The sequence below is a fragment of the Hippopotamus amphibius genome, chromosome 10, assembly GCF_030028045.1.
Source record: "Hippopotamus amphibius kiboko isolate mHipAmp2 chromosome 10, mHipAmp2.hap2, whole genome shotgun sequence".
In the NCBI taxonomy this organism is placed as follows: domain Eukaryota; kingdom Metazoa; phylum Chordata; class Mammalia; order Artiodactyla; family Hippopotamidae; genus Hippopotamus; species Hippopotamus amphibius.
Window position 1 is genome coordinate 49,246,822 of NC_080195.1, and position 16,909 is coordinate 49,263,730.

Genomic DNA, 16,909 nt, shown 5'->3' on the forward strand with positions numbered 1-16,909 from the left:
GCCTCGTGCGTCCCCTGATGTAACCGGAGGGAAGCGCCCCAGTGACGGGGGCGAGGAAGCATCAGGAGAGGGGTGATGTCTGCTGAGCTGCGGGGTGCGCAGGGGCTGGGATGGGGCTGCCCGCCAAGCCCTCCTGGAGGAGGCCCACCTCAGGCAGAGTTAGAGCAGGAGAGGGAACCTGGGGTGGGAGGACGGGAGAAGAGCCTCGGAGCCGGGCATGATGCCGGGGCGTCTGCCTCCCGCCTGCAGCCCCGAGCACGCGACCAAGGTGGCGCTCAAGGTGGTGACGCCCATCATCATCTCGGTCTTTGTGCTGGCCCTGTACCTGCACGCCCAGCAGGTGGAGTCCACCGCGCGCCTCGACTTCCTCTGGAAACTGCAGGTGGGTGGCCCGGGGCGGGGGCGAGGGGTGGGGCGCACACGGGCCTCACGGCACGGCGCGAGTGAGCCGTCCCTCCCCTGGGCTGGGCCGGGCCTGGCTTCCGCTCAGGCCTCATGCCAGCTGCCCACCGGCGCCCCGTGTCCCAGCAAGTGTGCTCCCCGCTCTCTGGGGCCAAGAGGCAAAACCCTGGAGCTGCAGACAGACCCACCCTCGACAGGGCCCAGTGCTGGGACTCTGATGGGCCCGTGAGATAGGCTATTAAGTCGCAAAGACTGTGGGCGTCCAGATGCCGGGACCGAGGGGAGGCGTGGACAGGCCCAGTTTGTGGCGGGGGCGGCAAGGAGTCAGGAGCACTGGGGGGAAAGAGTGGCAGGAGGAGAGGAGCAGAGCGGAGAGGAGAGGAGAGGAGTAGGGGCACACGGTCCTGGGGCGCCAGAGGCTCCTGAGCAGGCCTCCATGTGTCCAGGACTGGGCTGGAAGACTCTTCCAGGGGAAGATGGCTGGAAAGGGCAGCGAAGATCGTCAACAGGAAGACCAGCCGGGTGGCTGTGCCCCGACCCAGGCAGGGGCAGAGGCGCTGGGTGCCGGGTGCCCAGGGGAGGCGGAAACCCAGCCAGCCCTGCGTCTCCAGGCTGCGTGCCCCGTGCCCTGATTGTGTCCGCCTGGGGGAGGGGTGCGGCTGGGCCACGCACAGGCTGCCTGGGTGCCAGCGGCAGCCCCTGTGGCCCCTTACTACCTGCTGGACCACCTGAAAAGGTGCAGGAGAGGGCAGCCACGGGCACGCACGTGAGAAGGACTGGTGTTAGGTAGGAGTGGGGGCGGGGCTCAGACCTGTCGCTCCAGCTCAGCCGCTCGCAGGGCGTAGCTTAGCCTGGCCTCTTTGCCTCCCTGGCCTCGCCCTGTGCGCAGACCACTTCTCCCGCTCATCTGCAGCTTGTTCAGGCGGCCTCATCCTCCGCTTCCTAGTAACGTTGAAATTAGTCTTCAGGCTGGAGCAGGAAGCCCTGGGTTTTCACTGGGTGGGGAGGGAAGATGGGGGCATCTGGCTGCCCCTGCCGTCGGGTGTTTTGCGTGATGTCTGGCTGAGGTCCCGACTAAGGTCTCCGGTGGGGATGCCTTGGGGTTGGGGGAGCCTGTTTCCCATGCGGAGTGCCCCTCATAAGCCCTGGGCTGGCAGGGGCCTCGGGGGTACCCAGCGCCTGCTCTTCTCAGGGTGCCTCCCAGCCTCCTCCCTGATCACGCACGCCCCTCTCCTTGGGGAAGCTCCCGGGAGGCCCCCAGCTCTGTCCTGGGGGCTGACCAGGCTCTGGGGGGCCGGGCCAATGTCCATCCACGCCTCTGCTCAACCCCCCCACCTCCCCTCTGAGCCCCCGGGAGGCCCCTCCCAGGATGGCTGCTGTTGTGTGACTCGGCTGTATCGCAGGGGCCCCCGAAAAGGGGTGGAGGCCAGGGAGGGGGAGCCTGCCACTCTGACTCCTGACCTGCCGCCCCTTCACCCCCACACCGGGGCCTCTTCCAGCTCCTGAGGGCACAGGGTCAAGCCGAGGCCACGTGCCGGGCTGAGCAGGAAGCCTGGAGCCTCCCCGCAGCCCCCACCCTGGCTCCCCGGCGCCCAGGCGACGGCAGCTTTCTCGCAGCCCCAGAAGACCTGGATGAGCCACGAGGTGGGGTGCCTGTGTCTCCCAGAGCGCTGACGCCTCCCAGCTCTCAGCCAGGGTGAACGTCCCGGGCCCGAAGCAGCCGGGGCAGCAGGGGTGTGTTGGGGACGAGGACAAGACTTCCTGCAGTCCTCTTGGTCTGAGGCCCGCCCGGCATGTGCCTAAAGCACTCCCATTGCCTCCAGCACCCCTGACTGCAGCCCAACGCCCCATCCTCCCCTCCCCACCTCCAAGCTGTGCTGAGGATTTGGGGAGGTTTAGAGACCCAGCTGATGAGAGGCACTTGTATTATTAGTGTTTCTCTCCACATGTGGCTACAAAAACAGGTTATTTCCACTTCTTTCTCTTTCCTCCCTGACTTCCCACCCCACACCCAGGCACCCGCCCCCCATTTTTATTTTCTTTTATGGGAGGAAGTTTTAAAAAAATGATTTTAAACGGACAGAAAAGTTAAAAGAACAGTGTGAAGAACCCCACCAGCCGTTTGTCTATATTTGCTCCATCACCCCGCCCCTCTCTTTTCTGACACCCACCTAAATTCTGCAGTGTCTCCCTCCCCAAAGCAGGGACAACCCCTGCGTTAGCCCCATGAGAACTCCCAGGCAGGAAATCAACACTGTCCACCCCCAATACCATCCCCCTCACAGAGCCGTTCACGTTTTGTCACCTGTCCCCGTTCTGGCCCAGGACCCTATCCAGTGTACCCTGTGCATTTAGTTATAATGTCTCCTGTCTTTCTTTGCCTCTCGGTGTTTGCCAGCGTTAAAGAGGTCCTTGTTCTGTGACCCTCAGTCTAGGGCCCTGATGGTTCCCGTGTCCAGACTCAGGCCACACCTTCTTGGAGGAAAACCATGGAAATGACACTGTGCACGTCTCAGAGCATCACCCTGGGGACTCCTCTGTGTCGGCCTGTCCCACCCCTGGTGACGTTAACCTTGATCCCCCACTCAAGAGGGCGTCTGCCAGATTTCTGCAGTGTCAGGTCCCCATCTTCCCCTTTGTACTCAGTTAGCTTTTTGTGGAAGGATACTCTGGTGTTACACCAGTGTTCTGATCTTCAGCTAACCTCACCCACCGGCCTCAGCATCCATTGCTGACTCCTACCTGCCAGGTAGTGATGACCTGTGTCTGTCATTCCTTCTGCGTTTGTTAATCAGCTTTCTCCTGTAAGGCACAGCTCTCCTTCTCCCCCTCTCATTTACTCGGTCATCCCTTAATCTATATCAGCATAGACTCATAGATTCCTATGGAATTCAATGGAGTCTACGCTGCTCCTCTCATCATTTAATGCCTCAGTTGTCCTGGCTTTGGTCAGTGTGTCTTCAGGTTGGCTTCCGTGTTCTTTGACCCGTCTCCATCCTTCTTTGAGCATTTTCTTACTTTCTGACACAAGAAGACGTCTGGGACTCATCATGTACTTTCCCTTCAAAGCGACCCAGTTCTTTTTAGTGGAGAATGGTATTTGGAAACCCAGATCAGGGCACTCCGTGTGCCCACTGTTCTAGGTTCTCTCTGTGGACAAAGCTAGGAAGTGTACGTAGGTACATAGAAACATAGAAACAGATACATGTACACACATACATGTGGATGGAAGTGACTCCAATATCTGTCTGTTGATATTTAAAACCATGAGTTTATAGCAGCGCCCCCATTTCCAAGGCAACATGCTTCTTTCTAACCTTCTCCCTTCCGTGCACGCAAATATCACCTCTGACCGCGAGAACCTCCCCTTCCAGTCCTTCCACACATTTACTCGTGTGCTCGATGGAACCGACCTCCCAAGCCCCCCAGCCCCCTTCTCTGCCCCACCGTGCCCCCTGCCCTCCTCACGGCCCTGCTTCCTTGCATGCTGGGCACACTGCCTGTGGCACCCCTTCCTCTGATCACTTACTTCTTCAGGAACCAAGGGCTCCGCACGAGGGCAGGCAGGAAGGGAACATCGGAAGGGAAGTGGCTACCCAATCTCCATTTTGAAAACAATTACGAAGCCACGCACACACGTGTGAGTGTGGGGGTGAGCACGTCTCTGCCCACCAGGCGTGTTGGCCTCTCTCCGCTGAAGCTGACAGGCTCACAGTGCTTCCACATCCCTCCACCTCCCCTTGTGCTCCAGGGCTTTGGGGAGGGATTAACAATAACCCGAACACAGGTCCTTGGGAGGGGTGAGGGACGGTCCGTGGCCCCACCCCCAGTCGCACCCAGCAGCCCGTTTAGCTGTTGGACGTCCTGGTGGATGGGTGCAGTGCTGACGAGGAGGGGGGACGCCTGGGGCTCTTCGCTTCCCTGAAGCACCTGCACAGGCAACACACCGTTACCTGCAAGGGCCCCTCCTCTGGGCCTCAGTTCTCAGAAGAGCCCATTCTTGTCCCCTCCCACAGCACTGGCCTTATTAGGACCAGCAAGCATCTGTGGACCCCTGTGCTGTCCTGCCTGGGCAGAGTCCAGCCCTAGAAGCAGCTGGCTGTGCTGGCAGCTGCCCAGCCTGTCTTGGGCAGAGTTCCCCAGATGTGGCCAGGCCTCTGTGCTTGGCGTCTGTTCCCAGCAGCGGCCGTGCTCCCGGTGTCCCCACCCCCAGCCTGACACACTGGGCAGATGCTCTCTGGGAAGGCACGTGTCACATTTCTGCCACCTAAGGGCTGATCAAAGGGGCTGAGGTGCTCCTGGGTCCCCAGGCATGTGGTCTCAGTGGGCAGTGGAAGCAGGAGGGGAGGCAGCCCGGTGCATTTGCGGAGGCAGATGGACCAGCTGGGGCTCCTCCGTGGGACAGCCAGTGAGGAGTGCAGGCATTCTCACTCCAGCCTGTTCCAGAGTAGGGGCAGGTGGCCCTTATTTATGGGGAGGGTGGTGGTCAAAGTGTCCCACCTCACAGGAGCAGAGGTCACCTGGCAGGAAGACAGCACATACCCTCTGGACCCCTTGGCACCTGAGGGTCCAGGAACTTCCTCAGGTGTGACCTCCATCCTTGTGGCCCAGGCAGGCTGGCTAAATATTTTAAACAGCCCTGCTAATGGTCCTTTGCCTGCCCGCCTTAGCAACACGGTCAGCCCAGCTCAAGGGGCCATTCTGTTTGCCGTTGAGGGGAGGGAAGCCAGCAGACTCCAGTCTGTACCCCCGCGTCCCGGAACACACTGGTCACCTGGCTCCTTGCACGCCGAGGCGCAGGACTACCTCTAGTGCTTCAGCCTGTGGGCTGCTGTTGGCCTCTTGACCCAGGGGCTCTGCACTGTCCCTTTATTTTGGAGAGTGAGCTTGTCCCAGACCCAGGACCCCCAGCTAGGGGAGAACCCGTCATCAGTGATGTCCCTGTCCTGCCCAGGTGGCAACCTCGGGGCACCTGCACCTCCAGGCCCTGCCAGTTGCATCTGGCCCTGGGATGAGTCAGCTCTTGGGGAACCAGGGAGACCAGGCAGGGCTTCAAGCGGCTTTCCTTAAAGTGATTTTTATCAAACTGCCTGTCCGATTGCGTTTCCTGATATGAAGAGGAAAATGGAAAGCTGAGGAGCATCTGGGTGGCTGAAAGGCCATTTGGGTGTGGGTTTGGACCATCTCTTTACCCTCCTGCCTGCTCCTCATCTGGGCCAGACAGGATCCTTCCAGCCTCTCCTCCAGGACCTGTTTCCACTCGGGGTTTCCTCCTTCAGGATCAGTGTTCTCACAGGCGTCGCTTTCCAAGAGGCAGGCAGGGAGATTAGCTACTTACAGATCTCTCTTTTCTGATGGGCAAAGTGATAGATGCTCTTTATAGAAAACCTGGAAGTAGAGGCAGCAGCAAGGGTGCACAGCTGGCACTTTCTGAAGTCTTGCGGCCGCACAGGCACGTGGGCCGGCTGCACTGCCTTTTTCTAAGCGGCGCGATGCTTGCCCTCCCTCTGACCGGGTCCTGTGTCCCAGGCCACCGAGGAGAAGGAGGAGATGGAGGAGCTGCAGGCCTACAACCGCCGGCTGCTGCACAACATTCTACCCAAGGACGTGGCCGCGCATTTCCTGGCCCGCGAGCGGCGCAATGACGAGCTCTACTATCAGTCGTGCGAGTGCGTGGCCGTCATGTTCGCCTCCATCGCCAACTTCTCCGAGTTCTACGTGGAGCTGGAGGCCAATAATGAGGGCGTCGAGTGTCTGCGGCTGCTCAACGAGATCATCGCCGACTTTGACGAGGTGCGGCCTGGCCCCGACCCCCGCTTTCCCATCACCAGACGTGAGCAGAGGCGTCAGGAGTGCTGCCCGTTTCCCAGACACTGTCACAGGCACCTGCACGTACTTCCTCCCGATCACCACATCACAGTGGGGAGGCTGAGGCCCACAGATGTTCAGTGTCTTGCCTGGGGTCACTGCCTGTAGGTGGCAGAGCTGGGGTTTCAGCCCAGCTGTTTGAATTCTGTCTTGTGCGCCTCGGCTGCCACGTTGAGGCCCCGCCTGGCTGACCCACCTGCCACCCCCATCACGCACTGTTCTCCTGTCACCTAGGGCCGTACAGGGACCCAGGCTGGGACTCAGCCTTTGCGAGTCCAAGGGAGGAGGAATTCCCAGGCTAAAGGAGGAGGCAGGACAAAGAGGCAAAGCCCTGAACAGCAGAGGCAGAAACAAAGACATTTTCTTCATTTGTTTATTACTGCCTTGTCGAGCACCTAGTGTGTGCCAGGCCCTGGGGATACGATGCCCAGTAGAGCGGTCTCAGTGCTGGGAGCTCCCTGTGCAGTGGGTGTGAGGGGGGCAAGCCCTGCAGGAAGACGGGCTGGGGCTCAGAGCGCAACGAGGGGAGGGATGATGGAGCCGGGACTGGGCAGTGTCAGAAGCAGCCCCCGAGACCCCCGGGCAGTGGGGTACCTGGAGTTGGTTGTCGCCTGGGACAATGATGCGGAGGTCTCCCTGGGAGGGGTGGAGACCTAAGCCAGCAAAGGGGAAGACAGCTGCCAGTCCCTGTTGGGGGAGAGAGCCCCAGAGGCGACCGGTCACCTGGCCCCAGGGGCTCCTGTATGGGGCTGGGCTCACAGCCCACGGCCGCTGGACAGCCAGTGGGTAAGTGCTGGAGGAGGCCTGTCCGGGAGCGTCCAGGCCCCGCACTGAGTTGGGGATGGAGACGGGCCCCACTGTGTGAACTGGGGAGACTTGAGGGGCTGTGCTGCTGCACTTGCCCGCAGACCCTCAGCGCCCAACTTTGGGGTGACCCAGGTTTGGCCTCCTTCTGTGCAGATCATCAGTGAGGATCGCTTCAGGCAGCTGGAGAAGATCAAGACCATTGGCAGCACCTACATGGCCGCCTCAGGCCTCAACGACTCCACCTACGACAAGGTGGGCAAGACCCACATCAAAGCTCTGGCCGACTTTGCCATGAAGCTGATGGACCAAATGAAGTACATCAACGAGCACTCCTTCAACAACTTCCAGATGAAGATTGGTGAGCCTGGCCCCGAGTGCCGAGGGCTTGTCGGACTCCCCGCCCGCCATCTCCCATCCCGCCTCCGTGACCTGGTCCAAGCCAGAGGGGTGGGGTAGGCCCCCACCTCAGGTACAGCAGAGTGCTCCCAGGGCCTAGAGGTGCCTCCTCTGCCTGCTGGTGAGCACGGGGCACCCTTTTCCTGAGTTCCCGCCTCTCCCACTCACGGTGCCTGCCAGAAAGGCTTTGTGGGGGATGCTGTGTGCCAAGGGCACAGGGCCCCCCAGTGGGAGAGGTGGGGACTCAGAAAGAGATTATTGCTGAGTTCCAAGTGGTTTCTGTGTGCATACAAACAAGATCTTCTAGGCGCTGTGAAAGTCTTTCTGGTCTACACAAACTGGGGAACGAAATGGTGAGGATGTGGAGATACGTCAAGTCCACGTATCTTCCCTGGATTTCTTCTTCGCCAAATGCCTTGGCCCTGTCTGGGTGGCTTTGAGGAGCTTTGCAGATGCTGTGGTGTCCTGGGGGCAGGGCCGCTGCAGGAGAGAGGGGGGAGTTCTGAGCAGGGGCCCTGGGCCAGTTTCAAAACAGGCAGAGCCATATTCTACTTGTTCAGAAAATCTTTGAACCAAAACCCTATATAATTTTTTCCATTTTTTTCATTTATTTTATCATTTTATTTCTTAATTGAAGTATAGGTGGTTTACAATATTGTATTAGTTGCGGGAGTACAATAGAGTGACTCTATTTTTATAGATTATACTCCATTTAAAGTTATATAATATTGCCTATTATTCCCGGTGCTGTACACCCTTTTTGTGTTCACCTTTGTTGTTTTATTACCCCAGTCTCTTATTCTGATACGTTTCAACTCTACGGAAGAGCTGAAAGAGTAGTGCAGGGAACACCCAGGTACATCAGCACACTTGCCTATTTGCCCCCTAGTGTATCCACAAAACAAAATCTCAGAATCACAGCTCTGACTGTGTTGCTCGATAAGGTTTAAGGTTTGTTTTGTCCTCAGCCCGCATCTTGCCAAGGATGCCCAGGCTTTCAGAGTAAGAGTCACGTTTTTGGAAGAAACTGCTTTGTGGAGCGTTGCTCTCTCCTCCTTTTGAGGGCAGTGAGCTAAAGCATGCTTTCCGAAAGAGCAGGCCTTTGTTCTTGTCAAAATTTTCGTGCACTATCACCCCCCGCCCCAAGAAATATCTCAGGCCAAAAATGATTCAGATTTTTTTAAAAAGGGAACAGTGATTCACCAACAAAAATACTGGTATTTCTGTTCTCAAAATTAGCACATTAGACTGAAATACTGCCTTCCTAACAATCAATAATTGTGATCATGAATGTCCTCAGGAGACCTTCTGATCTGGCCCGAGGGTCAGGAACTGGGCTCTCCCTGAGGAGCCGGCCGAGTGGGCCCGCGGGCATGTGCTTGTGGACTGGACCGGTTTCCGTTTTGCATTGGCCACTGGGAGGCCAGACCGGAGGCCGCCGAGGAGCTGCTCTAACTGACAGCGGCCTGTGCTTCTGTGTTACGGTCACTCTTGGTCTCCTGTGATGCTGCCATTCTTATTTTCCTTTCCGCCCATCTCCCTCACCCCATCGATCTGCACTTTTCTCCTGATGTGTCTTTGTTTCTGTGAGCGGCCCCAGCTCCTCCACTGGACCAGGACTGGGGACTGAGTGGCAGGCAGACAAGCAGCTGGGCAGGTGGCTGGGAGCCTTGTGTGGCAGAGCTCGTCCTACAGACTCAGGGACATCTTCCCTGGGGAGTGTGGCTTTTGGCCAGTGAGGGCGACAGTCCAGCCTGGGAATAGCACGTGGGGTAAAAAGCTACATGTGGCTTGATGGTACCAAAGACGACGGTCACAGAGGGAAGAGTTTTGAGAACTGATGACATTTCTGACTTAGTGGCCAAGGGGTGCATGTGGGAGCTTCTGCTGTGTTTGTGGTCCTGCAGCTCACACACAAGAAATAGTTAAGCAACAATGAGGTTTAATAAGGCCCAGTGTGAGACACAGTTTATGTAATAGGACGGAGCACCCTGGGGCTTGGAGATGGGGCAGGGAATGTCTAGAGAAAGCCAGTTGAGGCAGATGTGTCCGGGAAGGACCTCGCCAGGAGTGGAGGAGGAAGGACACTTGAGGTGGAGACCAGCACGGCGAGGCTCAGGGGCAGGGTTGCTCAGTGTTGTCTTGGGCGGGACCGGGAAGGCAGACAGACTGGAGCAGAAGTGTAGGAGAGAGACGGAGAGGGAGGGCCCACGCAGACGGCGGTAGGTTGCTTCCCGGTGTTGGTCGCTGTGGCATCACTGCCCTGGCTCAGACGCCCGGCGGAGGATTACCTGGAGAGAGGAGACTCTGGGGGCAGGGAGGTGGTTAGGAGCTGGGTTCTAAGAATGAGAATGGTGGTGCCCCTGAAACAAACAGAGGAGTGAGGAAGAAGAAAACCATGAGTCTAGTATGTTGAGTCTGAATTGAAGGTGAAAACTTAAATGCCAGCGAGAGACGGGTGATTAAGGAAAGGCAATTGGACAATGCAGGAGGTCATGGGAAACCTTGAAGAGGGCAGGCTAGCAGAGGTCTAGTAGGCAGGAGCTGAGCGTTGCCTGAGTTCTGTGGACACAGTGGCAGCAGCTGTGTGAACGAGCTCCTGTGGTCTTGGGTAGCACGCATGAGGTAGGAGTGGAGCAGTGGCAGCTGCGGGGTTAGGCACAGCCTCAGGCCGCGAGAGCCCTGGGTGCCTTCGGGCCAAGAGTCGGGGGGAGAACCTGCCTGAGGTAGAGGGAGGAATGGTAGCGAGGGCGGGCAGGGCAAGGGTTCGTCTGAACCCCGATGAGCATTCTGACGTCTGTCTCCTGCAGGGCTCAATATCGGCCCCGTAGTGGCGGGGGTGATCGGGGCCCGCAAGCCTCAGTACGACATCTGGGGCAACACAGTGAACGTTGCCAGCCGCATGGACAGCACCGGTGTGCCCGACCGCATCCAGGTGAGTGCAGGAGCGCCCACCAGCCACCGCGCCCACATGGGGGCCTCTGTGTGATGCCAAGCGGTCTTCTGGCAGGCTGCCCACGGTGCCCAGTCAGAATTGCTGCAGCCAAATTTGAGGGTGATGGGGTAGTTGGCACTGATGTCTTGGAAGCTTGGAGAACACAATTGTGTTTCAGGCCCTCGGCACCATGGACAGATCTTCTAGCCTGTGCAAAGCCCTCTACTGGCCACAGGAGGAACTGGGGGGACAAGGGCCGCCCGCTGCGGCTGCCAAGCCAGGACTGCTAATGCCACAGGCAGGCTCACAGAGCGCACACGAGGTGGCCGCAAGGAGCAGGGTCTTGCCAAATGGCACCCACAGCGCTCGGGGCCTGGTTCTGAGAGCCAGATGAGGCTGCTGGTCCCGAGATGGTGTCCCCACCAGCCTCAGCAGCCAAGGGGCCCAGCCAGAGACCCAGGGACTTTCTCCTCTCTTCATCCTCTGCGAGCTGGTGCTCGTGATTCACAGGCCTGCCGCTCTTCAGCTGCTTCTCTTTGTTTTTCTCAGGCCTTCCTTGATCCTTTCTGCTCCAGTCTGACACAGAGAGGCCCTGGACTGGGCTGCCGTCCGGCATCTCTAAGTACCCGTGAGTCTGTGGCAGGTCATTTAGCCTCCACAGCCTCGGTTTTCCCAAGTGCAGACTGGGCCATTCTTAAGGTCCTCGCTCACCCTGACACCGCTTAACCGTCCCCTAAGCTCTCTCCCTGCGGGGCCTCTGAACAAAGCGGCTGACCCTAGCACAGCCCTGGCCGGCCTCTAGGTGCTGCCTGAGGGGCCTGGCCAGATGGCCTTCTCTCATCTTCATCCCTGTGCCAAAGCGTTGGGGAGGGACAGCAAGATGGGAGTGGGGGTCCTCAGGGGAGATGGGAAGAGAGGATGAGTGTCTGCAGAGCTGCTCAAGCATCTACAGCCAGGTGTGAGGGACTCAGTCAGTGAAGGACTAACCTTTGCACAGGGCTTCTCTTTCATGGAATACGCTGCCCCTCCTTCCCGGCCCACAGCAGGTGTGTGCTGGGGGCGCTGGCAGGGGGCGCTGGCTGTACTCGGAAATGGCTCTTGGACCACCTTGTGGTGCGGCACTGGTCCTGCTGCTCCTGTCGCCCCTGCTCTGGCCCCTGGCCATGCAGGGGTGTGGTGTCATCGTGGAAACCACCCGCGAGTTCTCCTCTTTGTTCCAAAAGCAGAGACGCAGTAGGATGGGAAGTGAAGCCCGGCTCTAGCATCTATTAGCCACGGCACATGAGGCAAACGACTTACGTTTTCTGAGCCTGAGAGCGTAGTTCTTACCTCATAGAAAGATGAAAAGAGATCAGCCGTGGTTCTCAGACAGTGGTGAAACACCAGTTTCCAGACCTTTCTGGTCACTCAGGAGTGCGACACCGGCAAACCCTTGGGCACTGGCCGTGGGGAGCCAGGCTGCTGTGAGCCCCGGCGGCTCTCCTGGGGGAGGAGGGCCAGCAGGGGCGAGCGCTGCCGTGCCCCCGCCGTTTCCCAAGCCCCACCCTGGGCCGCGCCGCCCACCCTTCCGAGTCGGGGGCAGGCGGGGCTCAGGTCACGGACGGCCTGTCCTCTCTCCTCGTTTGCCTCCCAGGTCACCACAGACATGTACCAGGTGCTGGCCGCCAACACGTACCAGCTGGAGTGCCGGGGTGTGGTCAAGGTCAAGGGCAAAGGCGAGATGATGACCTACTTCCTCAACGCGGGGCCTCCGCCCAGTTAGCAGCCGCCGGGGCCGCCCCGAGATGTCAAGCTCGGACTCCAGAGGCAGCGTCCGCCTCGGCGGGCGGTCCCCGGCCCGGGCCCCGGGGTGCCCGCGTCCTGCGAGCCCCACGCTGACCAAAGATGCCTCCCCCGTGGCCGCCGCCGCCGCCGCGCCCGCTCAGGACCTCGGGTTTCCCGACGGGGGCCGCGCGCGGGCGGGGCGGCGCTGCAGGAGGCCGGGGGCTCGGGGCTGGGACGGCGGCGGCGGCGCCGGGGTCGGCCGGGCCCGCTCTTCTCCGGGAGCCTCCACACTCGCGGGGCGGGCGGCCCTCGGCGGGAGCGCTGGCTTCGGAGCGACCGTGGCCTTCATCGCGGGCCCCTCCCACAAGCCCCCCACCCACACGGCCGCTGCCCCTGGAGGGGGCAGGACTCACTGCGAGGGGGAGGCCAGAGGACCCGGTGCAAGCGGTGGTGGTTCTGAGAAAAAGAAAATATTTATTAAATAAAACAAAACGCGTTTCTGTGCCCTTCTTTAGACTACGCTAGTTGTATGCGTGTAAGAGACCCACAAGCAAACGAGGATGCCACCGGAGAGGGAGGGAGGGCGGGGGTCCCAACTTGTCTTTTTGTATTTTTTATTTTGTATTATTGAAAACCTTGGAGATTTAACAAATATACCAAATTCTATATTTTGTAAATTCTCTATATTAGAAAATAGCTGTGCACAGCAGGGCGTTTGTGCTCATTTGTACTGTACGGATGTCGATGTATGTACTGGAGAGAGAGAGAGAGAGAGAGAGTGTGTGTGTGTGTGTGTGTGTGTGTGTGTGTGTGTGTGTATGCTGTGGAACTGGCCTCATTCAGGACGCCTGTTTCCCTCACTTCAGATTTTCCCAGGTCCAACCAGAGCAGTGAGCGTGTCCTTTTTGGGTACCATATGTAGGAAGATGCATGCACATTTTACCCTCTCTCTGTCTCTTTCTCTCTCTCTCTGTCGCACACACACACACACACACACAACCACACACACTCATCACTTCCCCTAATTAAAATGCAAAAGAATGAAAAGAAAACAAAAGTTTCTTTCCCATCTCAGGCTGGGTTGGAATCAAGGGAAGCAGCCTCAACTACAGTGGACAGCTAGGCCACCCTCCACCCTTCCGCTCCCTGAGTTGTCAGCATCTGCTGCCTGTGGAGAGGCACCTCCTGCAGCTCTGAGAGCTCAGCTGGCGTGGGGGTGTGAGGAAGCCTCACCTGCCTGGCTTTCTCTCTTGGGCAGGGTGCCGGTGGCTGTCTCTGGAGATGGTCCCTCAGACCTGGGGATGTAATGTTCAGCCCTCAGGCAAGGAAAGAGCAGTGGCCTTGCTCTCCACCTGCAAACCAGACAGAAAAGAGTAGAGACCAGCGTCACAGTCCATGTGGCAAAGCTAGCAGAAGTTTCGTTTTGTCTGATTTTTGTTTTGCGGGGAGGGGGCAGTCAAGTATACCAAGAAAAAGCTCTGTTTTTTATACCCTATGAGGGAGGCATTTGGAAAATGATATACTATTATAGAGACATATTCAAACAGAATCCTTGGGTCCTGTGCCCAGATCTTTTCATTGCTTCTCAGGGCAGCACTATTTGCGCCTCCAACATGAGCTTGAAGGAGGTGAGGAAACAGCTATATGCTATCTGGAAAATGTTACTTTGATGCCCACCTATACCACCTCTCACTGGACACTAGCACCACCCTCCCCTTTCCACACACCGTCTCCCACCTCAATTTGAAACACAGCTCTGAGAAGCAAAGCTTATGGACCTAAAACTGGCAGCCTTAGTCTATCTGTGCTTTTGCCGCTCCATCCTCTGAATTCTGCATCACCCCTCTTGCGCTGTTGCGAGGGCCTGGCTCTCTCCATGGTGTTGTATTCAAGTCCCTCGCCCCCCTCCATATGGCCCGCCAGTGGTGCTGGGTTTCATTTTGCTCCCAAGCTGAGTAATGTGTGTGCTGAGTTTCTCCTGTGTTTCCCCTGTTGGTCATGGCCTCCCTGGCCTTGGCCTGTCCTCCCCATCCCGGCAGTGACTGGTGACCACGTGCAGTGCTAGCTTTTCATTCCCTCCAAAGGGTGTGCACTCTTTTTATCCCTGCTCTTGCAAAACTGAATACAATTATGATTTCCCATGGAAATTGAAAAGTCTATTTAAATAATTTAACTATTAAACACTCTCACTGGTAACGTGTCCTGGTCTGATTTGCGTCTTGGGCTGTGGGCTGGGTTCCAGTTGGAAGCACAGTGCACTCAGCACAGCAGAGGGGCTGCAGAGGGAGCCTCAGGGGGCGGGGAGTGCCCCTGAGTGGGGACAGCACACTGCTGCGGAGAGAATGTCAGCTGAAGACTGTGTCATTGTAGCAGCAGGTGGGAGAACACTGGTGACCTTGGACTGGTGACCTTAGATGTGACAGGGTGCAGGAGGCTGAGGGATGGAGAGATGAGAGGGGGCTAGGGGTGAAGGGGACAAGGGATGGAGGATGGAACCAGAAAAGATGCAGGGTCAAGGGGAGGATGTTTTAAAACAGGTGAGCCAAATATGTTTCTGTGTTATCTAAAGGATCCAAGTAGGTGGCAGTGGGGGAGATGTGGGCAGGAGGTGAACTGATTTGACTTGGATAGCTAAGAACGATGGCTGCCATTTATTGGGTACTCTCTGTGTGCCAGAGCCTGGGATAGGCACCCTACAAACATGACTTCCTTTAACCCTCCTGGCCACCACATTTCACCGATGAAGAAACAGAGAGGTTGAGTTATTTGCCTAAGTCCACACAGCTGGTAATTAACAGATGAGACTGAAGCAGGCCTGTCTGGTAAGCCCACTCGGGGAAGTAACTTCATGTGTGTCCAGGACTCCTCCTCCCCTGAGAGGAAGGGAAAGGTGATAGGAAGTCAGGGGACCCTTTTCAGCAATTCCTAGCTGCTGCACCTACCAAATTCAGGGTTATATTTGGGTTCAGGAAATAAAGCCAGAGGGGCTTGGTCAAATGAAACTGAACACAAGTGAAAATGAACCATTGAAAGACACTTCACTGGGGTTCGTTGCAACAGTGGCCACATGGGGACACATGTAGCAGTCCTGGACCTGTAGCTTAGTTACGCTTGCACCTTTTTCCAATCACTTTTCCCCAAACTCCCTGGTCCTCAGAAGGCCCTGCTTTATTATATTAATACCCTGCCTCTTGCCTTGGGGAGGTGGATTTGAAATGTGTTCTCCTGTCTCCTCCGTTGGCTGCCTTGCAAGTAAATCCTCTGCTGCAAACCTTGGCGTCTCAGCATTTTGGCTTGCTGTACTTCGGGGAAGATGAACCTGGTCCGGTAACAGATTTGGTGAGCCAGTTAGAAGGTAAGTCCAAACAGAGCTTTTGCCCGTGATTCGTCAGCCATTTGCCAGTATTGAGAGCCTGCAGACAAGTCTAAGTACCTGCCAGGGAACCACTCCCCACCCCCATTTCCCCAGGGAGGTGCCGCGGACCTCCAGCACTTGGTTTCGTTTTGCAGTGAAGAAATGGTTTGGAGGTTTAGAAGATGTCTTTTGGGTGAGAAACCTTCTTAAAGAAACATGCCTGTGCAAGGCTGACCAGATCACGGGTTTGAGGCCCGCCTGGCAGGATTGTGGCAGACGATGTAAAAGGTTACTGCTAAGGTCCTCCGCCCTTACCTGGGATAAAGTCTTGGGACTCCCCGGTTTTGGTTTGGTTTGGTTTGCTTTTGTCTTGATCTTGTTTGTCCATGTCTATGTGGGGTTGTCTTACTTTTTAAGAATTGGCTGTTGGGGATTGAGCTTCTTGGTGACCATAGCAAGGACTGGTACAAAGACTTTGTTGCCGTGACCACCTGGAAGTAAAGCCCATTCAAAATCGGAAATGTTAATTCTGTTCCCTCTTGCAGCCTTCTAGGCTGCATTCTCCAAAATTGGGGAGTTTTCAGTTATGAATCTATGGAAAAGAAAAAGATAGTATTTTTTGGTAACACTGCATGGCTTTAGGTTTAAGAGCAAAATGGCCTGAAAATGAGTCCTTAAATTACAATACAATTTTGCAACTAGATTTATTTTCTAAATAGGAAGAAAAGTGGGATGAAATACCTTGTGTACAGTCTTTTATGTCACTGTATCAGAGTAAACTTGTGCAAAGAAAATAAGGTTATGGTCCAATAGGAAGGGAAGGCAAAGAAACCTGTTTTACTTGATCCTGATGAAAAGGAGGACAACGTGCCGTTAACTCAGTGGACAGTCCTCCTGCTTCTCCTCCACCTCCAGGTGATGGGGCCGCTGCTCCTTCCCTGCCAGCACCTGAGCCGCAGCCTCAGGCTCCCAACCCCCCTATTTCTGAGGATCAAGAAATAGGAATGGTCCCCCCTCATATCCACCAGGGAGCTACCCAGACATAGGGAGGGCAGTCCTACCATGAAGGCAAATCCTTGTTGGGGTGTAAGTGCTGAGACTGGGCAGCCGGTGGCATTGATCTGGGTCCACGCTCCCTTTTCAACTTCAGGTTTAATCAATTAGAAGAACAACATGCTGGGACTTCCCCCGCGGTCCAGTAGTAAAGACTCCCTGCTTCCACTGCAGGGGCCACAGGTTCGATTCCTGGTCAGGGAACTAAGATCCTGCACGCTGCATAGTGCAGCCAAAGCAAAACAAAATGCCAATTTATAGAGATGACACACAGAAAACGGAAAATGTCTTTTCGATTTCTGAAACCCACAACCCAGCTTGGGAATATG

At 56.8% G+C, this 16,909-nt stretch overlaps 1 protein-coding gene and 1 long non-coding RNA gene across 2 annotated transcripts in view; one reads left to right on the top strand and one right to left on the bottom strand.

The window, feature by feature from the left end:
* The window catches only part of ADCY5 (adenylate cyclase 5), a 148,394-nt gene extending 136,103 nt beyond the window's left edge, over window positions 1–12,291 (top strand). Inside the window, exons 17-21 of the mRNA XM_057697711.1 lie at window positions 250–382; window positions 5,932–6,195; window positions 7,231–7,435; window positions 10,284–10,408; window positions 12,042–12,291. Coding sequence (XP_057553694.1) covers window positions 250–382; window positions 5,932–6,195; window positions 7,231–7,435; window positions 10,284–10,408; window positions 12,042–12,170 — 856 coding nt within the window. The 3' untranslated portion in view covers window positions 12,171–12,291. The remainder of the gene's footprint in view (window positions 1–249; window positions 383–5,931; window positions 6,196–7,230; window positions 7,436–10,283; window positions 10,409–12,041) is intronic.
* Window positions 12,292–15,388: 3,097 nt separating this feature from the next.
* LOC130829712 (uncharacterized) lies at window positions 15,389–16,391 on the bottom strand. The gene is made up of 3 exons (XR_009047643.1): window positions 16,360–16,391; window positions 15,843–16,018; window positions 15,389–15,491 (listed from the first exon to the last, which is right to left on the bottom strand). It is a non-coding gene; the product is annotated as an uncharacterized LOC130829712 (long non-coding RNA).
* Between the last annotated feature and the right edge of the window lie 518 nt (window positions 16,392–16,909).